General features: G+C 39.9%; 1 protein-coding gene across 7 annotated transcripts in view; it reads right to left on the bottom strand.

Moving 5' to 3' along the window:
• The window catches only part of how (protein held out wings), a 143,241-nt gene extending 121,643 nt beyond the window's left edge, over positions 1-21,598 (bottom strand). For 4 of the 7 annotated variants that reach the window (XR_015537906.1, XM_022086684.2, XM_022086687.2 and 1 more), the window contains exon 1: positions 21,334-21,598. Coding sequence is in view for 6 of the 7 variants with exons in the window: in XM_022086684.2 (XP_021942376.1) it covers positions 21,334-21,457 (124 nt within the window). In the remaining variant the exon portion in view is untranslated. The remainder of the gene's footprint in view (positions 1-21,333) is intronic. The other 3 variants (XM_022086688.2, XM_022086683.2, XM_022086685.2) reach the window with 2 other exon arrangements.
• Between the last annotated feature and the right edge of the window lie 2,769 nt (positions 21,599-24,367).

The following is a 24,367-nucleotide window of genomic DNA, read 5'->3' as shown; positions in this document are numbered from 1 at the left end:
GTTCTTTGGAATTAAATAAGATTTTCTTTAAAAAAAACATTTACGTGGATATGCTATTTAGAATCAAATCATAGACGCGAGATTTTTAAAGCCATGTTTTGCAGAAAAACGCTGAACTACGTAAACCTAATTTCACATAAAAGTTTATAATATATGCAACACGTTAGTTCATATCTATAAATCTCAACTTACAATTGCCACTCTGCCGCCAAAATCTGAAAAACAGTCAGCATACTTTCAAAACAAGATTCCGTAAAAGGACAAGAGAGTGCAGCTGTGTCTTAGCCAAGAATCTTTACGTGAACGACACAACCAACTCCATGTAGCAGTCATTATTGAGAAAGTGACAGTTCGCCTTGGAAGTCAAGAAATTACCCCCCCCCCCCTCCACCTTTTTGCGGAACCACAAGGTTCATTACAGAGTTCACAAAAGTCTGCAACTGATCCATGTCCTGAGACAGATGCATCTAATGGTCCACACAATCCGAATCCCATTTCCTGACACCGATTTTAATATTATATCTCATCTGCGCCTATGTCTTCAAAGTTGTACCCTCTCTTCAGGTTTCCCAGCAAAACTTTCATGCGCATTTCACATCTCGCATACTCACGCTACATGCCCCGTCCAACCCATCCTCCTTCACTTCCTAGCTTAAGAATATGTGGTAAAGATTACAAATTATGAAACTGCTCCACTCACCAGTCATCCGTCCTGGGTCCAAATATTCTCTTACGTATTAATTAACCCTTTCTGAAACACCCTCCTTTTACGTGATAGACCTAATTTCATTCTTAGAAATATTCATGCAAAATATCGAGTAAAATTAGAGTTGTGCAAATTTTAATTTTCAAGTTATTTGGGTACCAAATAGGAAGACAGAAGATTCTGTTCTGCATTATAGCAAGCATTCGCCAAATTTAGTCTGCTCTAAATTTAATTGTGAATCTAATTTTGACTTGCTGCTGTCGTTCTGAAACATATGAATTCTGCCACATTCCGAAAAATTTATTAGCCAACTTCATATAAAGATTCTGTGATGTAGCCCGAAGTCTAAACACCACCATTGATCGATATGATCGATACAAGGAAATGCGTGCTTCGATCATTTTCTGTACCTGATGAATTAAAGAATTGTGCCTTGTCATTTCTGTCATTGGTGATCAATAGCACAACTTACTAAACTTCCTCGAAAGAAAATCTTCCGTCAACTATCCGTCGGTGAGTATCCCAAAATTACGCATGAGCTGTGATAAACAAATGAAACACGTTCCGGTGTGTTTGTCACTGACGGCTCTCAGATGATGCTTATTCACGGTAGTCTGTTGAGATGCGGTAAGGTTCAAACCCATCTTTTTTCTTCCATCATTAACTTCGTATGTTGAAACGGACAAACAAACAGTCCAATCCTTTTCAATACCAGAAACTGCCTTCAGGTTGTGCCTTATTCAATATGCGTTTCACGTCTAAGTTCGGACACTGGATTTCATCTCGGGGTGGAAGGGGCAGTTGTTTTAAAGGCAACTCACAAAAGCTCAATTTGGTTAACATTTACAATATGAAATCAAAAATCATGTTGTTTTTATTAAGTACTTGTTCATGTCTCGTCACCAGGCTACAGGACTAACTAATCCTTTGCAAATGTGGCGAAGTTAAAATATTTTGGAATGACAGTAACAAATCAAAATCGCTTCAAACACATTCCTAGAGTTTTATGGGACCAAAAGATTCATTACAGTGTTCACAAAAGCCCACCACAGGTCCCTATCCTGAGCCAGATTAATCATGTCCACACCCTTTCACCTTACTTTCCAAATATCCATAGCAACACTGTTCGCCTGGGTCTTCCATGTACCTTCATTATTCCCAAGCAAATTTTTGTAAGCATTTCTCGTCTCCCCAATTGGTCAAAACGAGGTAAGTGCACCTTGAAATAAATTCTTCTTATTAAAAGGATCAACTGAAAACCGAATTAACGTCAGTGATATTCAATGACTTGATCCTCTCTTCCGTTACACCACAGAAATGTGGACTTGGAACACAATCAAGTTTTCGTCAGATTCTGCACAACAGTTAACACGTGTTCTTCATGGCGACTGTCCCACGTTCCTGCAAAAACATTTAGGCAATACGATTGGCCACAGAATACGAATTGTATTTTTCTGTTCCGACTTTTAACACCTCTCCACTTTAAAACATGAATACTGCAGGATTAACACAGATAATTTTCTCCTTCAAAGCTCCAGGACTCCAATTATTTATTCGGTATGTCTACACGTCTCAACAAAATTCTATACAAATTCAGGATCAGACTCTTGTGGGACATAAAACGAGGACTGCAAAAATTCAATAAAAACGTGATTAGTCGAAACACGGGAGGAAAAAGACCACTGATAGTGACAAACTGTAAAAACACATTCCGTTAATCAGACCTGGCGTTCTTCCTAATTAGATACCGGGTTTGCGCAATGATGCGAAAGACGGACGGACAAGCACCGTCTGCCATGCGTGAAACATCTCACCGTTCAGTGCGATGATATGAGAGTACGAAGTGCGTGCCCCATCAAATCGGTTATCGACCTCCGCGCAATGCAGCGGGAACCTTGAAGTATTCAACTGGTAGTTACTTACCTTGACCAGACACTGAACGCCCCGGGAACTGCAATCCATGCTCTGCATACGTAACGCTTCCAAGACACGCACCCACAGGACAGACAACATGGAGTCCGAAGATAAATTACCCACAATGATTCCCAAACTGTGCCGCGGAACCGCTTCCATGCTATGCACGAGATATCTCGCTTGGAACAGACACCTTCGAATTACCTACACTCCTATAGGCAATCTTGTTTTGTGTGGATGTACTAGGATATTAGAGGAGGCTAACCTTCTGTGACCAAGGATGGGATGGGCGACACATGTCGCGGGCTCTATAAAAGACGTAGAATTTCGTGACCAGCTGAGCGACTATCTGCTTCTCGGAAATAATTACGCCACGGAGCGTGTTTACTATATGAAAATGGGAAGTTCTAAATGTTTTGGAAAATAACTAATTATTAAAAATTAAAAACCAGATAATGTAGCTAATCAATTCTCAAATAATGCTGTAGCTGGTGTACACACAGATCAAATAAAATAAGCTTCGTAAAAGAGAAAACGCTGAGGAACAGCAAACACATGATACCTATATCAAGATAATAGTAGTTGCCGAAAGACGTCGCCCTGAATATGGATGCAGAACGTTCGTCCGAAACGTCGGTTTACATCCAGAATACTGCACACAACAGCAACGAAGACGAACATAATCTGAAATCGCATCGCCGTGAGGAGCTCCAGTTCCATGAAATTGAGGGCTGTATTACGTAGTCTATGATAGGACAGAAAATGTAAAAAGTTTTCGTAAAGCTTTCGAAAACGCTTGCAAACCCTGGAATGTATAATTACTGAAAATATAGCAGTGGTGTCTAAAATAATAAAAGGTTAATTTGACAGGTGGGAGGGTGGGATGCGATGTGTAGCTTATCAAACCAGAAACGTCGTACATCCGCTGCATGAAGTGGCCTGACACAATTGACAACCGTCTTGTCTGCTTCAATTCCACGTGTTCGCCTGCGCCCAAGTCAGCAGCACGCACTCTGCCTATCCTTACGGCAAACAAAGGTCACCGAACTAACCACACAGTTAAAACATCGCTTCACTAAATAAACAAATTTGTAACAGTAACTTCTGCGGAAGAAATTCACACGTCCGTTTCATTCAAGCATTTCAATCTACAGGATGTAGCTGAAAGAATCTGTAAAATAACAACTTCAGTTATCCATTTCTGCCCGTAACTCCCACTAATAAGCTACACATTCCGAATGATTGAAATTTTCCAAAAATAATCTCAAAACTTAGCACCATCAAAACACTGATGACGAAAAAGCTCTATACATAATTTACGACGCACCTTACACAAAATTCCCCACGCCTGGCTACAACGCAAAAAGACCGACAGTTAAATATAAATTTTACCCGGAGGTCATTCCGTTTTACATTATAAAAAAAATACTCTCAAAATGTGTATATGTTTCGAAGGTCAATTACCACGATAAATTTCATGAACTTACATCAAGCGGCGTTAATGTTTCACTCACCTCAGAAATTCGTACGCCGCAAACTGGTAACAATGACGGCAGTACGATGAACTAAACTTGAAAGGGCTTAAATTTTGGAGTAAACACCACATCATGTGCGTCACTGTGGTTTTAATGTCATCCGAGGTCATTATCGAGCAACACAGTTTCAACAACTTATTTCGGTCAATGCGTAAGAACGTGTTGAAACAATGTTGCTCAAAAATGTGTTCCAAAACAATGGGGGACACAGTCCCCACTGCCAAGCAAAAATAACCCCTGTCACACGAGTTACATACCTCCCAGGGGAAGAAACACCAGGAACATGGACTGGCCCATAAGAAATTCTTCTCTCACGATAGAGAATTAAGAACAGCTGAAAAACCTAATAACGGCATATGTTTCCCCTGAGTATCACGAAAACCAGCCCACTTGGTTTAAAATTTGTGTACCAACGGAGACAAACAGACGAATGCAATAATATAATTGACTGATGCGCCTTGGCATTTCGAACACTCCTCCATAGCACTATAAAGATATATAGTCTTACAGCTCTGATAACATTCCTAAAATTAATACCTAAATTACTATGTGCTTAGTGTACTAAGCAGATAACCGCTAACAGCTAATCCAACAGATTTCAATTACAAGTGTCAGTTGTATTCGTTATAGCCCACACTGCAATATAGCTCATGAGTTGGCGTTCTCGGCTCATGCGCACGTCGAATTACACCTAGGTAACATTTTATATTATTGGTTGCAATGCAAAATACATTACAGGACATTAGTGACAATTCAGTAATTATTGATGTTACTATTCGTAGCGTAGGTTAGGTTAGGTTAGGTTAGGTTTGAGACAAAGTTAGCGGATGATTATCCACGCACCCCGTCACAGGAGACTAAATCCATCCACGGCTAGGAAAAAAATCCATAAATAATGATAAAACACCGTGTTATAAAATTCATGAATCTTAAATGTTAAGTGACATATTTCATGTGTCAGACGATCACTGGGCAATACCAATAAATCAAATTCCAACTTCCGTCATAAGAGGGTAACAACATTCTGCAAAGTTGTTTCCACTCAGAATACCAATGGTATGCCCACCTGAAGCAGGAATAACACACGTCCCTCATACATTGGCACATTCACTTTTTTTACATCTGATGTTATCTATCGCAAGCATTTTATTTTCAAGGTCACGCGGTTAAAAATAAATGTTCTACCTAAATCAAAAACCTGTCAGGTCTTTGCTGGAAATTACATTATAAGATTGAAATCAGAACCTGCAATATATGCATGCATAAAGTTGTAAGATTTGTCCTTGCTGACAAACCATACGATGGATCATTCATTCAGGTACACTCAACCTCAGAACGCATAATTCAATCAGTAACACTGAATGAGCGTAGTTATATGACGCTGACAACCTTTTGGTGGGTTCTGCCCAAGAAAACATGTTTCGCTTAAAGATTATGACTCTTTCGGGGCATGTACATTTTTGGTTATGTAACGACGCTGTTTCAAATTTCGGTGCTTGAGTCTCAGATATAAAATAAACTGACAGCAGGCAAGAATTTGGAAACATAAACTTTCGCAAGAGTATAGCATACCGACGTTTCAGAGGTCCATGCTGCCTCCATCATCAGGGCGATGACTGACTTCGGTAAACTTCGACCAGACTACACGGCGTAACAACCCAGAAGACAGACATCTTCAGACTCAACGCCGTGAAAACCTCAAATCCTACGGTAGGTAGGTTGTTACGAAAACAGTCAGACCCAATCACCATAAAAGTATCCATTCTGTTAATATAAGTTAACCATTCGTCTTTGAGGTCAACTATTTACCGAATAAATATTCATTTACATTTCATCTACTCTCTTGAGATGAGTAAACCATATTTCTTTACACTCGACTATTTATCTATTACTGTATAAATATTCACTAATATTGTCGTGAGCTCTCTCGTTGAAAACACTGAAGACAGACGATTAAGTGTCAGACAGGGAGAGGGGGCACTTGACAAATCGTCCCTAGACTAACTGTAGTTAAAAATGGAGTGAGATACTTAAGTCCTTTCAGGAACTGTATAAAGTAACCCGCTTAGCGAAATTTTAAGCGAACGGCATTCATTAACATCAGTGTGGTGGCTACAGGATGCCGTTTCATATGTCCCAACTTTATTTTAATTTATTATTATTTAGTGTTCTGTCTGACGACAGGTCCATATGAACAGGATCCTTCCATCCTTTTCTCGGACTGGGACCTGTTCATATACGTTCTTGGCAGATGATCCAGAAGTGGTTTGCCATTGCCTTCTTCTGTGTGTGAATGGAGTAATTGTTGGGATGCCACGGAGGAAAACTCCGTGTTGCCTAGACCACGGCCTTGCCCAACACAAGTTATAAATTCGGGCACCGCCGGGAATCGAACCCGAGACCCCAACTACCGGGCCAAAATTAAATTGGAGCTACAACCGTTAGTACAGACCCTCAATACCAAGTTTAATCGAAATCAGTTTAATATTTAGGATATGAAACTCAGATGCTGCAAAGGTAGAAAAAAAACTACGCAAAAACGTCACAAAGATGACCGGCATCGAACCTTTGACCTTCTGAATAAATGGCAACGTAACAACACAACCTTCCGTTTACATGTGGACATTGTCGACGGACGTGCAAGCACGCATGCGCAGTGGAATGTCCACCTTCATGCACAACAGGAAAATAATTAAATAAGACAGGTAAATTGTAAAAGGTAAGACAAAAACAAACCACCCAACCTTGAAGAGTTTACTATCATCTTAATGACCTGTTCATCACTTGATGGAAATAATTTCCCATCCTCTTGACCCAAAAATCAAAGCCAAAGTTAATAAGAGCCGGAAGTGAACCATCCTCACTGCTGTTTCAGTACCATCGGGATGAAATAATTAGCTGTAAACACGCTAGAAATCCACCAATGGCTTAATAACGTGTCAGAAACTTTATTATTATCGAAAACTAACAGTTGATTTAGATTACAAACTCAAAGAATGTTGCATTCGTAGCCAAAAGGAATATTTTCATAGCAGATGTGAGAGGAGGTGGTAGCTTTTAACACGTGAATTCCATTGCTCGGCCTGTAGATGGTGTGGTTGATGATAGTGCTGCTGGCACCGACAACCTGTCCCATAAATATGTACCCCACCTCAAGAAGCCGCATACTTCTTCGTGACGTCAAAAACGTGGGAAATAAAAACGCACGGGAATTACGATAAACGTCTGCCATTTTACCTGTCAAAAGATGGGAATTCTGTTTGATACAAAAATTGCAAAGTAGTCCAACCTGATTACAATTGTCCTTACGAACAAGTCCACTGAACTTCGCTCACATGTGTTCTCAAAATTGGCGGTCCATGTAATTTGGTACCACTGACTGACGTTACGTGTGGAATTTGTGATGTGGAAACCTGTAGCAGCCTTTTTTTTAGTTTCTTTGTCCAATTAAATTTACAGAAAATGGCATAATAAATTCCTCCGTAATTTGCACGGAGGATGAGATGGCTGGGGCATGTAGCACGCACGGGGGAGATGAAAAATAGGCACACAATATTGGTTGAAAAGCTTTAACAGAGAAGACCAGCTGGGAGACACGTACGTATATAACAGGATAATATTAAAATAGATGTTTCAGTTGAATTCATGGTGCTCAGTATGAGGAACAGAGGCGGGCTGTTGTGAACGAGGCAATGAACTTTCGAGTTCCATAAGTGGCAGGAAATTTCGTGACTAGCTGAGCGACTATACATTTCTCAAGGACTCTGCTCCAGGAACTGGAGCCGAAACATAGGTTCATCAGAGAGTAAAGGGTTTGAAATGCTCACATATCAACTACATGAGTTAACAAGAAAACTTCACTATCAATAAAGAATGGTGGCGGACTGAAAATGGTGTTCTGTACGCAGCCTTCTAGCTGTATGATCGTAAAATGTCCACAGAATGAGAAAACGCTTTCTTTTAACGTAATACAAAGTGCAACTCCTCCACGAATAACAAAATTTGTTGATAAAATTTTATTATTTCGGTAAGAAGACTCCGTGCGAAAGATGGGTGCATATACTGGGTCTCTGCCAATGACGTTTACAAACTGCTATGTGGAGTAATTTCTTCACTTCTATCCTTAGATTTATCAACGCTGTTCAACCGCAGAGGTTATACAGCGTAGAATAAGGCATCACAGACGGAAAAATAACCACTAATGGTGACGAGTTAGGGATCTGGAAAGATACAGTTGCGGCCTTCAAGAGGCTGTAACCGGGTAGGTTCCGAATAGAAAGCAGGAGTGCCAACCACTGCACAAACAGCCTATGCAAGCTGCTGTATCACCTACAGAGTGAACTCAACGCAAACGTCCCTGTCCTATATTTACGGTCAAGGTACAAATCTCGTACGTAGAACAAGCTATCCTGAATCGGGCAAATGCCTGGGCAGTTCCCTAAAATAGGCCAACATCATTTAGTTCAACGTATACATATATGGCCTCATTAAATGCTTTAAATGACATCTACTGCCGATACAAGGTCGTAAAATTACCTGCAAATCAATACGTTGAAAGATCAACGGCCTGGAATAATTAACAGCTGCCTAACCACTGGCTGTGGTAAAGCATTAACATTCCCATCTGAGATGAACATGGACGAACAGCAATCGATGGCATTCCTCTAGCTGATAAGTATGCAGCCGGAGGGCACACTCGGACCATATTCGGCAAGAGAGCCGAATAACTACCTCCAAGGTCTGCTGATGAACTTCATACAGGGGGAAGAAAAAATATCCATGGGTAGCCGACAAAAAAACATGCGTATGGTAGCGTACTAAAGTGGAACAAGACAGCATAAATGGAGTCTTGTCTTCTAAGCTGTACTGAATATTACAGAGTTGAGTCGAGCTAAAAGTTCCACGCATCGCCAAGGAAATTGATTTCACTTGTACGAAGAACTCTCTGCACCCACTCAGTTTGAAGTACCCCGGACAAAGTCTGGATACATGACAAGAAAAATCCGTGCTGGGAATCGAACACCGATTGTCCAACTCGTAGTCAGCAAGTTTATTAATTGGGCTATCCGCGCTTATCAAATTTACAGCCCATAATTAAACATTCTTGATCTGAATTTTTTTTCAATTTACACATCTGTTTCTCCCTTATTAAACATCAAACATACTTCTGCGTAAAAGAACGTGTTATGGAAAGGTTTAAGGATTGGCCTGAATATTGAGAAGATATAAACGAAATTCAAGTGGGTCATGGGATAATTAATTGATGTATTTTCGCGGTGGTTTAACTAAATGAGATCGTATATTTAGTACTTGTTTCGTTATCTCTGTAATAACTCATTGCTGGGCATTCAGAATTACTAAATTTAAAATCAACAAAAGAGATCTCATTTTTGAGAATCGGGTAAATACCAACAAATAATATTCAAAGCTCAAGATGACTTTTCAAACGACTTATCTCGACTCTAGCATTTTAAATGTCAAAGTCTACAATACACGTGACATTTTGTATGATGCGAAGTTACAAACGTTTCAGTACTAGTATATATATATACATTAAATGTTTGTTTAGACTAATTGGCAGACTAGTAAAGAGCATTCCGCAAGGAGACGATTGGTACACCAACTGTTTAAGAAATACTCTGTTGCTATGGAAACCAAATTTAACATTGTCAACAGCAATGCTAACTATTCCGGATTAAACGTGTCCTCTGAACAGTTTTTCAAGATGTCAGCTTTTTAACTGTTCATTAACTCTCATTATTTAATTTTAACTACAAGTCATAAATCTACTATCCCTGAAAAATGATGTAATCATTTCGACTGTTTATGCAAATTCTCCTCGACTAGCAAATTCTTTAGCCAAACACATTCAAACGTGTCTTTGTATCACATTTCTTGCGTACCACACAAGACCTCAGACAAAACCATACAAAAATATGGGAAGGCAGTTATGAATTGCTGGTTTCTTAGCTTCCAGATGGGCAAAGTAGAAGGCGATTCATTTAGAATAAGCTACACGAAAAAATGTTTGGTAACCCCTGTCAGAACAAGCACGACATAAATTGTTCACTGGACAAAATACAATGTTAGCTAGCTGTTAAAGCAAGTGGTACACATAGTTACCACTTGAATTTAAAGGTTTAAACGGTGCTGTATCACAGAAACATGATTGTATCATTAGACTCAAGAAGAGGAGAATGAACCATTAAAATATTTATAAAGTACTTTATTACACCTAAAATTTTGAACTAGATAATCGTAACTAGCCTAACATTAAATCAATGATTCTGATAACTAACACCATGGAGCAGAGTTCTTCTTCAGTCACCACCTGGTGAAGAAACTCCCCATGGAACCCAAGAACTGCTTTCTTGAATGGGAATAATCTAATAAATTTTGTATATCGTGTATAAAATCCAGAGGAAAACAGATTTATCAAATACAGAACCTCTTACAAAAGAATCACTTTTCGATTGGCCAAAAATATAGTACAGTTTACTCGTTCCCACAAAAATTAAGTTAGGCAAACACCCCTAGAAAAAACGTAGATCAAACAGTATTCCAGCCTTTAATTAATCTTACCCTCAGACCAAGCACTACAACGATGAGTGGGGGTTAACTTCCACGCGTTCTAGATCTGTCCCGGAGAAAATCCCCCGACAATAAATGGATACGATACGGCCACATGCGATTCTGTTCAAGTTTCTGCAATACTAATTAATGTTTACTGATCTAATATGTGAAACAGATACGCTTGTAAAGCACACAGCATTATAGTCTAGTTGAAAACTTCTGTATTACGTCAGAGACAACTCATCACCACAGCCAGCATTCTTGGAAATCAATGCATTATCCTGCCAGATTACATTAACCGGCTTCGCGTTACTAATGTAATAACCACATGCACGCATACACGCATATAAAATTCTGCAAAGGGGCAGGGCACAGATATATCTGCTATGGTCCGTTGGAACTTGGGGTCGGGTATTAGGGAAAACATTTTTTGGTAATAAATTTGGCATTTTCCTATCAGAATTTAATGAAGTCTAAAATACTGGGGAGGGAACTTAAACTGAGAATCTATAAAGTTCTGATAAGACCAGTAGTCACATATGGATGTGAAGCCTGGACATTAACTAGCTTTGATGAGCAACAACTTAGAGTATTTGAACGCAAAATATTACGAAAAATCTATGGTCCAATACAGAATAGTGATGGCTCCTGGAGAATTAGGATGAATCATGAACTAGATTGTATCATACAGGGAGCAGATATCGTGAGGCTAATCAAAAGCAAAAGGTTAGCCTGGCTTGGCCATGTTGCAAGAATGGAAGGAAACAGGGTAACTAGAAGAGTGATGGAATGGAGACCGATGGGAAGAAGGATGAGAGGGAGACCACGGAAACGATGGATAGACGACGTGGAGGAGGATGTGAGGACGATGGGAGTGAAGGGATGGAGAAGAATTGTGAATGATAGGACAGAATGGAAAAAATTCATCGAACAAGCTAAGACCCACACAGGGTTATAACGCTATAAGAAGAAGAAATTTGGCATTTTACCTCTCCTGATACGATCGTATTTATTACTACACACGTCGGTATACAGAAGTATAACAATCTTTAAATTAAACCCAATAGTCATGGCTTACTGTGGAGTAATTATTTTATCGTGAATCAACAAATGTAGAATCCTTTGTACTGAGAACTGCACGATTTAGTGGCGCTGAACAATGCAAACAAAAGACCAGTCAGTGGATTCCGAAATTCTGCCATTTCATCATTTTCCTGGGGAATACTGCAGTGACCTTGAGACCCGCTTAATCAGCTGTGCTCTGCTCCCAAGGAGAGTCTATACGTCGCGACCCCCATAAATGTTTGTGGCTGCTAAATGTACAGTGCAATAAATAATACAAATATTTTAATTACTCAAGTGGAAATATTGTGGTAACTGTCACAGCTTCATGGCCCGACCAGACACGTACTAATGTGGGGAAGACATAATACGCCCAGACCGTGGTACGGAGTCAGTGTTCAAACTGCATACAAATCAATGTCCTCAAATATTCCTACCGTACTCAAACCAAACACTTTGTTCTGTCGAAGTCACAAACCTCTACAAGTGGGAATCTCTGTCCTCCTCCTCCCTTATTCGAATAAGACTCCTCGTCACAAAAATTTAAAAATGGGGAGGCATACGGGGGTCACCCACAGCGGTTCAGAGGTAATTTCAAACCGTATGTCCACTATGACAGCCATAAAAACGTACCAACTTTGGAAATATTCCTCTACTTTCAGAGACCTCGAACGTTGACAATAATTATCAGAAAAGAAGGACATTAAAACCTATCACGAGCCAGTTCAATCCAATCAACTTTTAACACGTGGGCCCACATCTTTGAGACAAATTGTAATGTTGTGTTACATTCTTCAGTATCGAGAATTCGTCGCGTTCAAAGGCAATAATTTACAAGAGAGATATAATAGAAGATCAAAGTGAAAAGAAACAGCTTGCTCTGTCAGAAGAATCTCGGGACGTCATTGATGCTAAAGCAAGACATTCGACAGAATATAAGACAGTTCAAACCACTCACTGCACATTTCCCTACGATCCATATTAATTTCAAATTAATTTTCCGTCTTCAAAGTGGCAATTTCCTAAGGGATTTCGGCAACGAAATTCGGCATGTTTTATATTCATCCTCATCCTGACTGCATCTCCAGCCACAGCATCCTCCGACTGTGTAAATCAGCAAGTTCTGCGTTTAACACTCGTATAAAACTAGCGTAAGAGATTAAACAGTTAAAGAGACTACACGTTACACTCGTCTTGGAAAGCAGACGTGATGATAAGGCGTTATTCAATCCTCCTCACATCGTCGTATCATTTTCACCACACAACACGTTGCTAATACCAAAACAAAAGAAACTCCAAAATGGAGAACAGCATAAAGAACATTGCGTGACTCATTCCTTCTTCAGGGCGTGCACTGCTACTTGAAACATGTGGTTGATGTCAGTAGGTTTCTTCCCACGGGCCACTAAACCTCATTGCAGAAGACAAGAAACAAGGAACACGTACACAGCGAACATTCTGCGGCCTTCCGCAAGTAGGTATCAGATAAGATATCTGGCCCAGTGAACAGCAATACCTCATTGGCAGCAACACAATCTGGCCTTCCTACTACGCGAGAGATAAATGAAATGCTTCCAATAGGACACCGCCCTGACCACAGTGCTTGTAATAAAGGTTCTTCTATCTTTGTACGCCTCACGAAATCGTGGGTCCTGGATCTTTACGAGATATCAGTCGTCAAATGAAACGATACGACCCGCTCCAAAGGTTTCGATCTGGCGATAAAGAAAATGAACTGGCATAAACAAACACCGTTGACAGGAAAATCCACACAGAAACAGGACCGTTAACGCTCAATCAGAGCAAATCTCTTCGATACAAGTGAAATCTTTAACCCTCATTGGCTGCTGTAACAACAACTCTGCATTTTGTATTTTCAAGGATTTCGTGTCTTTCTCAGTGTAAACAGCGTTTATTTCCTTAAACAGCTTCTATTGCGACGGAGACATGTGTTTTCTTTGCGGTACGGAGTGAATCCTTAAATCTTATTAGGACAATCTTCAGCTTCAAAGGTTGAGACGGAGTATTTGTTTCTGTGGGCTCCCATTTGGTATCCTGAATACACAAGTCTATTCTCAACGCAAACGCAGAGTTCCGATATAAGTGAAACCCAATTTTCAATTAATACGAAGAAGAAAATCTTCCTCTGGTGTTAAAATAGGCGAAAACGCATTTATTGTCAGCAGTAAGTGGAAAATTTGCCAAAGTTTCAGTTCAATATGAATAACCCGAGTGGAACCCTTCACAACAAAACAAACAAACAAACCACTTGTGAAGTGTACACACACTTCAACTTGAATCATTTACAAAAGGCTTGGCGAGTTGTAACGTCGTCAATGAGGGTCTCCGAGGGTGACACTATTACGGCAAGAAAAACCCACTGGTTCCAACGCTGCTGCTACAAAAGTCCCCCAACAGAACGAGCATTTTCCCAATCAGAATTCAGTGTTTTATTTACTTGTACCTTGTATAACTCAGAATATGCAACGTCGGATGAATGGCTGTTTAATTAATAAAGAATTAGAAAGGAAATATAAGGTGTGCCCCAATTTAACGTACTAACCCAGCAATTTTCTGGATAATCTGAGGAAAACCGCAGTAGATATGGTTTCTGACCCATAGGCGTAATTATCATTTCGTAAACAGATGCTAAATAAGTTGCTACACCTGTGCCCCACAGTGAGAAATGGTACCCGGGCGACAAATGAAAGATCAGACAGATTAACCCTTCTTTCATCGTACTTGCGAACAACGTGTCGCTGTTCCTTGAACACTGACTCATGAAACACACACTTCGCTTGGAATGCGCCTACGCCGGGTCGGTTGCCAAGACCATCATCACGTTCTGGCAACGGAAAGATCCCAAAACGGTTTATTGCACTTTCACGACAAGATTTTTCCGTCCACGTCAGGCGTGCCAGAATCTGTCCCAAAAGCCTTTTTCGACTCTGAAGTTCACCTCCCTGGTGAGAAACAGCAAAAGCCTACCTAGGCACAAGTTGATCACTTTATGAAATTCAATGGAGTGGATTCATCTGGCTCAAGACAGTGAGGTACGTAGAAAAGAGAGAACCTGTGCTCGGAGTTGCCACGTCGCAAAAAAAAAAAACACTAATGATGCAAGAGACGTCGGTCACAATGGTCAATGGAGGACGTGAGTTAAGCCACTGAAAACGTTTAGTCAGGATAACCGGTATCCGAGCCAAGATTTGAACCCGTGACTTGTCGAATGTAAAGCAGAAGTGTAGCCACTCTTCCACGACGTACAGCGGCCCTCCCTCCTGCGATGATGATACAACACACTCTATTTTAAACCAGGTCTAATAAAGTTCATGATGTATCTTTATGTAGACTACGTTCATAAACAAAGCATCCGAGCCTACAATTTGACGGTTCGGTCTAAATACATCATTTATTCGGCGGTAATGGTGAAACAACTATTACGATGCCAGTCCAACGTATTAATCTCGTTTTACGTTTTCGTTCGTTGGTTACTTCTCCATTTCTTTGGTCTATTCTGACCAAATGTCACTGCATACGCCCCAAGACGTTCCACCCATTTTATTCTGTATCTGTCCATATTCCTGTCAACGACAAATATACTTGAATTCCGTCACCACTGTTCACTTCTTCAATTGTCAAATCATTTAACTTGACGCGCTGATCTCTGGTATCTCATTATCAGCTGTCAGGCAAGCCTCCCTTTGAGCCTTGTACAAAGGGCAGCAGCAAGTCTGGAGGCCGGACTCGGCCAGCACCAGTTTCATCGCCTGCAATGGGGACGCACTTCCACCCCGACCCGGCTTGTTAATTAATTACACCGGGACAAAAATTTTAGAAACTCGGAAACACTGATATTAAACTTCTATATCTGGTCTAGCGGTTAGAACGCTGGCCTTGTAATCCTGGGGTCTCGGGTTCGATTCCCGGCGGTTAGGCAAGGCCGTGGTCTAGGCAACACGGAGTTTTCCTCCGGGGGCTTCTTCCCCGGTTTCTCCGTGGCATCCCATTCACACACAGAAGAAGGCAATGGCAAACCACTTCTGGATCATCTGCCAAGAACGTATATGAACAGGTCCCAGTCCGAGAAAAGGATGGAAGGATCCTGTTCATATGGACCTGTCGTCAGACAGAACACTAAATAATAATAAGATGAGGTGGTCTAGCGATTAGAACGCTGGCCTTGTAATCCTGGGGTCTCGGGTTCGATTCCCGGCGGTGCCCGAATTTATAACTTGTGTTGGGCAAGGCCGTGGTCTAGGCAACACGGAGTTTTCCTCCGAGGGCTTCCCCGGTTTCTCCGTGGCATCCCATTCACACACAGAAGAAGGCAATGGCAAACCACTTCTGGATCATCTGCCAAGAACGTATATGAAGAGGTCCCAGTCCGAGAAAAGGATGGAAGGATCCTGTTCATATGGACCTGTCGTCAGACAGAACACTAAATAAATAATAAAAAGTCTGAGCCCAGGGGAAAGGAGCTTGTTGAAGTTCGCAAGACGATTAAAATCGAACCAACTCGTAGGTGCAGCTGTCGAGAACAATCTGCGCGTTTCGCTTGCGCCACCAACCTCAAATCTCACTCAATAATATTTTCGTTTGAATAATATGTGGTTCATTACCTGTTGCCCCTCCCGCCCCTCTGATCTCATTGCCACTTATAAGAGACGCGGAATACGCGGTTTCGTCTCGACTACTGTGCGTCTGCAGACTGACCTATATTAACTTTCACCTGCGATAGCGAGGTTGGAGGGCGTCTTCCTACGGCAGACACAAAAGGAGACGGAACTGCACTGTCTCAAAGTAAAATGTTTGGAATGCTGACATTCGGGTTTCGAACTCTGAGCCATGAGAAAAATATCTGGAGACAGAATGCGATCAGCGCTGCTATAAACCTACTTTTGCTGTCCGCAGACCGAGATTTCTAGGAATTCTGTTTGGTCAGGTTCGTCTGCCGGTACTCCTGCTGCAGAAACGACTGTCCATCTGCTGAATGCTAATAACACTGGCGAGTGGCCTTCGACGTCGCTCCAGAACTACGGCTATGTCCTTTCTGCTGACATAGTTCCTACAGCACACTTCTGTCTATTCCGGACTATTTATCGGCACGTTATCGCCACAGCTATACATGTCGATGCCCTCAATCTACAGGTCTCATAAATTCAGACCAAGTTTCGCACTCACACACAAAAAGTAAAATATGTATATATTTTTTAATTACCGACAAGACCCTCCTTAATTTCCACCTTCGACCAATATTATTAATAATAATAATGCACTTAACACGCCTATCAAATCCAAACAACGCTGATTAGTCATCGTTTCTTGTTGTTAAGGGATTCTGGGCTTTATAGGATAACACAACCGTTGCCTGATGAGGAAGGCCACTCTGTGCTGTTAGAGCCAATATATAAGACCACATTTTACACTGAGGAATATTGTATTACATTCTTTATTCAGGAAAAGATGAGCAATAATATTAATTTTTATTATTAATAATTTGCATTTATTTTCTGGTAAATGTACGAGTATGTGCACTTGACAATTCAGGCATTGTTGTGTTGTACTCGACATTGTCGTTCCACAACAATGCCGAGTTTGTTTATACTCGGCATTGTTGATGACGTAATTTATTGACGACAACGAGGACTCACAAATTTTTATAATGGATTCTTTGTTGTGAAGCGTTATATTTGTTTTACGACATTGTTGTGTTCCACAACAATGCCGAGTAAACAAATATCTGTTGACATTGTTGATGACGTCATTTTTTGACGACAAATTGGTTGACGACGACGAAATCAGAAATTTTTATAGTAGAAAAGAGACTACGAAGTGCAATAACCCAGAATACCGTCATCTTCAAATGTCTGCGAGTATAAAATATGTTTTGCACAACAGATACAAAATACATATTTCGGGGGCTGAAACCATAACATCCTTCGTCCCAAATGCGACTATACTTTCAACGAAACTGTATCAATACGCTTCACAGCACTTCAGACTTATCACCAGTACAGTCAAGCGCTGAAAAAATGCCATAACATTACTGATTGTAAACCACCCAGAACTTCTGCCATGGAAAAACAGGTAAATTAATGGCATCGTAAGGTTTACGTTGGGCGCCACTTTCATTTTCTGTTTCAAAGGAAAATCACATTCGTAAAGCGTCCTTCAAGGAAGAAAAGCAGTTCTCAAAATTTAACACGTTGTTTCAAAAAATGAGTGTAATATAGGTCTTTAAACCATCAAGCTTAACAAAACAATTATTCTTATACAGCAGAATTTTACACAAGACTGTATCCTGTTATTTTATCGTCTGGGGAAACCTATATGCATAACATTCACATGATAAAATAGCTGCTAAAAGGGAACTTAACTCTTTGAAGAAACTTGTAATGTTTCAAACAGGGACAACCCCCCCCCCCCCTTCGGAACCCCGAAAACAATAAACTAAAAACGACCGTAGGGTTAGCAAGAGAATTATCGCACATCAGACACGAAGAAAAAAGTGTCTGAAATTGTGTGTGGCAAACGTGCAAAGTTTTTACTCAGACATTGTCTTCAAATCGGCATTAGAATGGCTCAAGACACATCTTAATTATTGTTAACTACACTTGTTTCATTGACAAATGAATAACGCAAGGTGAGGGTGGAATTGTCGGGAGGGCGGACGGAAGGACAGACATCTGTCAGTCAATTTGGATAAGTGATGTTCTCATTCGAAGCTCCACCGCTCATTTACATTCTTCCAGGGGCTGCATTTTTATTACGCCCATAATATCAGATGGGTTCTTACAAAGTGTTCGATTCCACTCACATCATGACCATAGATAACCCTGTGAATTACAATGTCATATCTTATCCAAATTCGTTTGATCACATCATGCGTGCTTTACGGGCACCCCACCCTGACTAGTTCAGACCTGTCAAACTTATATGGAAGTTCTATAATTTTTATGAAATGTCAGGTGTTTATTGCCTCCATCTTCAGGGAGACGAGTAACTCTAAGACGTCAGTAAAGTTCTACCAATATTTAAAAAGAAACCCGACCTCAACCAAGTTCAAATTCTGTAAAACAGTGAGCACCGTTATAATCACGGGCCTCGATAAAAATAAATGCAAAGAACGACAAACAATGAGCACGTTGTAACGAAAGTCAGTAACACTTTCAACAGTTCATTCAGGCAAATTCCACCTCTTCCTCACACATCAATCCAAATTCACCATTCACCGTCGTTAATTAACACAATAACAAAACAACTTGGTCGAATTGCGATTAAACCAAAGTATAAAAAAATTGACGGCAAGCTATGAAGACAACGGAGGATGGAGTCAAAAGTCCCACGCATTCTTGACATTCATCTAAATAATATACAAAAAAAAAAAAAAATTCTACCTCAAAGAAAACACGATGATAATTTGGTTAAAATCATTTCGGGAAATAATCACTGGTTTTTTTGACGTAAATACGTCTATATTTTAGGGTCAGTGTCATTCGGCAAAAATGTAACGAAAAAGTGTAACGAAAAAGGGAAACGAAAATTTGTAACTTCATTGTTATGTTACCTAGGAAACGTCAAACTTCATTGTTATGTTACCTGGGAAACGAAGAAGTGTAACTTCATTGTTATGTTACCTGGGAAACGAAAAAGTGTAACTTCATTGTTATGTTACCTGGGAAACGAAAAAGTGTAACTTCATTGTTATGTTACCTTGGAAACGTCATCTGTTTATCAACAAATAAACAACAATGGTTACCTACATAGTTACATTACATTACATTACCTTACATTACATTATATTATATTACCTTACCTTACCTTACCTTACCTTAACATTACTTTACATTACATTCATCTATCACAGACCCATCTGAAGCCTTACTAATTCAAGTTAAATAAGCAATGTCTTAATCAAACTTTACTCAATTGTAAAGCATGTATAAAGGAAATATTTAGATTGAAGCCAATATATAAACTTCCTTTCCATATAGACGTATTTACGTCGAATTCTCCGGAACCGTGGTTCCACTGACAACTTTTTCTGAGAATGCACGACGCCCATAACGAATTCTGTGGTCAAAACAATTTGTGGACGTCAAAGCAAGTGACACATATAGTTCCCACTGTTTTAAAAAGTTATTCTCATTACTAAAAGGATGCAAAAAAGTTTCACACTATAATCGCTTTATCCCCGCTTTACCCTCACATGATAGCAGGCCGACTGGACACCACTCTCGCTTCCCGAGCCGATCAGAGAAGGTGGTGAGAACAATAATCCCGTTCTTGGTTGCTACTAAAAACATTAACTACTTGCACTTGGTTGAGGAATACAACGTTAATTTGCTATGCCATTCTTTAATGCAGCCTACACTTTGCATTTACTTTTTATAAAGAACAAAGTATTTTTCGCAATGACTCCATCATATGAAAACAGGGCACGGCGATTTGGTAACATAACTAACATCACAATCACTCAGGACGGGGGCATGTTTTTGAAATTAGTAGTATCACAATGTTCCATGAGCCTCACACACAGACTACGCCAAGTTAAAAAGCCAGTCTGCTTCGTCTCAAGCGGTCTCACAAACCTGTCGCGACTTTGCTTCAAGATGGCGTCTAGAACCTGCAACCGCTGTTGGAATGCAGACCTGGGGGGCGTGGAGGAGTTAGGAGACCGACTACCGGGGGGAAGGGTAACTTGACCGAACCTACTAGGAGCGAGAGAGGAGGGGAGGGAGCCATGAGGAGCGGCAGAAACGTTTAGCAATCTGTGTGTTTGAATCACTATTCCAACTCCTGTAAATGGCAATCTCAATTTTAAACCGAGACACATCGAAAGGGCATGTTAAAAACTGTGTTGTGCAAGTACCAGTTAACAGTTTCTATCACTGTGAAATAGGATATTATAACCACATTCATCACACCACTTCCTAAACCCAGCGTTGCTCCTTCAAATAAATATCCTGACGATATACCAACCGGTCAGCCAATTATCACTCTTCATAAAATATTACAAAGCACTTCAAACTGGAATACGATACTTTTTAAAGCGATCACTTCTAACAATGGCGTCTTAGTCGCTTTCTCCAACTGAACTATAAATCACAATCCAATAAATAATGAAACGAACTAGTTCATATAGCATAACTAAGTATGGGAGAGCATCTAAAGATCGTTGTCACAACCAGAAAGTCCGACTTTCAATAAACGTTGCCTAAAAGATATAAACAGATAGTCCTGTGCACGTTCTCACCACATAAACGTAAATAATCAACAATTGCAAACATGTTATTACCAACTAATTACTTATACATCAATCGTAGTAACTACTGAAAATCACAGCAGATTCAAATAACCGCAAAATGTATCTTGTTGTGACATTTCTTATTATTCATTCTAAATATAACCATGAACAAGCCTCATCATCATCAATCGCCAAAAAATGAATCTCACAACAACGGCACACAAATCACAGTTATGAAATCAATGCATTGCTGAAAAAGCAGTAACTTATATTTGCATGCAAAATCACCTTACCTTCATCAAGAAGTCGTTCTACGTGTATGAAAACATTTGGGAACGCTGCCAGTTGCTTCTTATCTTTTAGTAGCTGTGCTAAATAGTCCGCTATACTCTGTGTGCTGGGGTTAGTATCACTCATTTTCTAATTATTATGTGTGTTGAAAATTCGGCACTATTTCGATGTGTATACCTGAGATTTGTTAGTGATCTAATGTTAATGCTTTCACATCAAGTTCTCGAACACCACTGAAGAACGAACAACTTCGTGGGCGAGCTCGCATGCGCCGCGGACGAGTCGAATCGCCCGTTCTTACTGGAAAGGGGGTGTGTGGGTTGCTGAGAAACAGCACTACTGCTGCCATATAGGGCGCGTGCAGCGGCAAGCTCTGTAAACAGATTCAAGCGAGCGAGAAACATTTTGGGGGTCGTTTTCCGTGCGTCAGGAAGATCCTCTTTCAAAATATACGTGTCAGCTGGAACTAATATGTGCTGAGAGGACCGATAACATTCCTTCACATGATTAGAGTATATTTTTTTCGATTTTAGTTGTGTACAACTGCATCTAGAAGGCTGTGCCCAGACGCACGTACGTCACCTTGAGCCCACAATTTCTGTCTGGATTTCTCATTCAGACCAACTCCCTATGACGTCACCTTGCAGAAAATAGGTTGTTCGTTGACATCTAATCAAATATGTCCTCCGTTTGTTGAAACAGTTTTTTCTATGCCCGTTACTGCTCCTTTACGACTGATTGCCTGAGGCTCACGTTACATTTTCTTCAATAAACGAACCCACACGTTAAAATACAACAAATTTCGAACAAAATTGCTGCTTCACAATCATTAATTCTCTGCTGAGATATGAAAATTCGTATCAGAAGAATTTGATCATCACGAATTCTTTCAGAACGCGAATCTATATTACAGTTTAGTTAAGTCCAGGGAGGTGCGATGGCACGCGCCTTGTGGACGTCACGTCAACTAACGAAAAACCCAGAGACTGTGTTCTACCAAATTCATGGGAGGCCATGAGTATAGGTTCAGTACTAAAGGTGTATCGAGTACACAAATTTCCTTAAAGAATTTAAAGGTGTCGGTACGAATGTCTGATTCTTTACCGATTATATTTAAAATGCAAATTTTAGGTCTAAGCCCATATAGCGTCGAATGCGATATGAAAATGATCGTGAATGGGAGATGTAAGAGAATTTGGAAGGAGATCGGCCGTGTTCTATTTCAATATATACGTAATATTATCTACACCGACGCAAGTTGGTCGTGAGGACAATGATTTTTGGTTAAAGAAAAAGGCATACACTGTGCCTAAAGTTGGCACTCAGACAGACGTCCCATTTCTGTTAAATATTACGTAAGTCTGAACTATTATGTTTGACTTTGTGTTTCGAATGATCACCGCGTACAGCTTCTGTAACAATAACTGAAACAGGTCTGGTAGTGACTCCGCAATATACTTCGTATTTAAATAGTGGGATTTTTAACGAGGCCCGCGTACATTTCGTTTACAATATTATTACAGTGTTTGATGACAAACAGTTACCTGACATCAGAAAATGTCGTCAGTATTTGCCAGTTAACTATCTCTGTCAGAAACTAATTATTCTGCTTAAAATAACTTCGGGACAATAAGAACATGTATAATTCATTAACTATTACAGGGATACATACGAAATGCATTAACAGAAATTAAAATTTATACCGAAATATTACTCAGACACACCAACAACTGATTTTTACGAAGAAAATTGAGTAACATGTGAACCTGTTTTCAACACAAAAGTGTAATTTAACAGCATGTTTAATAAACTACCAAGGGATGATAAAGTTGCGTCATATTGTGATAAATATATATTTGTTTAAATCTTGTCAGTCTAATCACAATGAAATTCCTATTAAATATTAAAATATTAATATAATTAACATTTAAATATTTAAAATATATTAAATGATGTTCTCTATCGAAATGTTCGATTTACATTAGAACTTCACTTTTTACACGACATGTTTCAGTTCTAAAAGAATCATCTTCAGGTGTATAAAATTATATAAACTTAAATATCATCTCTTAAATGCAACTTTTAGTCAGATGTTTATCAGGTTTCAAATGATGTTTTCTTCCAGATTTTATTGTATTTTAATATCGTATTCGAAGTTGTTCTGTATATGTACGTCGTGCTTAATATGATTTTGTGTGGGTGAACGTTTTGTTGTTGTTTTTTAATTATAGTAATATTTTAATATTTAATAGGAATTTTATTGTGATTAGACTGACAAGATATTAAGATATTGTAGGTGCGTCATATTGTGATTGACGGCCAATTTTAATATATTTTTAATACTATTTAGACTGACAATATTTAAACAAATGAAACAAACTACCAAGGGCTTACAATATAAGTCCTCATTTAATTTACCCTGAGGCCATCAAGGGTTCATGTGACAGGAACTCTCGCTCTAATAGTAGCGTACTGTAGCTATACGGCAGAAGTTCTCAACCAGCGGTCCGCTTACAATTTTTGTAATGGTGGTAGATGTTTGTCTTCTGGGTTGTTGCGCCGTGGGGATCTGGCAGACTTTTATCAACGTTTCAGAGGTTCTTCCTGCCCCTATCATCAGGGCGAGCTACAAGCAGGAAAATTCGTCATGATGATGGAAGCAGCAAGCACATATTAAAACGTCAGTCAACTTCTACCAAACGACATAGCGCAACAACTCAGCAGACAGAAATTTTATAATTTCTGCTGTGAAAATCTGAACTCTCACTTAACTTAAGACTTGTGGTCCGCGAGTCGATATGCGAGGGCGAATGCGGCCCTAGGTCAGGGAAACTTTGGAAACCCCTGATGTAGCCTACAGCATGTTCAGAATAGTAGGTTATTTGCGATGTGTTATCAAGTTTCGAGGAGTGTTGCTGGTTGTCAGTGTTTCCCGTTTGCGATGCAACATGGCGCCAGGAGGTCGTGTGTTTGACCACAGTGCACCAGGAAGCATCCCACATGACCTTATAAGGCCAGATCACGCTGGCACTCTAC

The sequence above is a fragment of the Zootermopsis nevadensis genome, unplaced genomic scaffold (genome assembly GCF_977971745.1).
Source record: "Zootermopsis nevadensis isolate Lab colony 2312 unplaced genomic scaffold, Znev_1.0 Znev_ptg000030l, whole genome shotgun sequence".
NCBI classification, from domain to species: domain Eukaryota; kingdom Metazoa; phylum Arthropoda; class Insecta; order Blattodea; family Termopsidae; genus Zootermopsis; species Zootermopsis nevadensis.
This window is presented reverse-complemented; position numbering and strand designations above follow the sequence as displayed.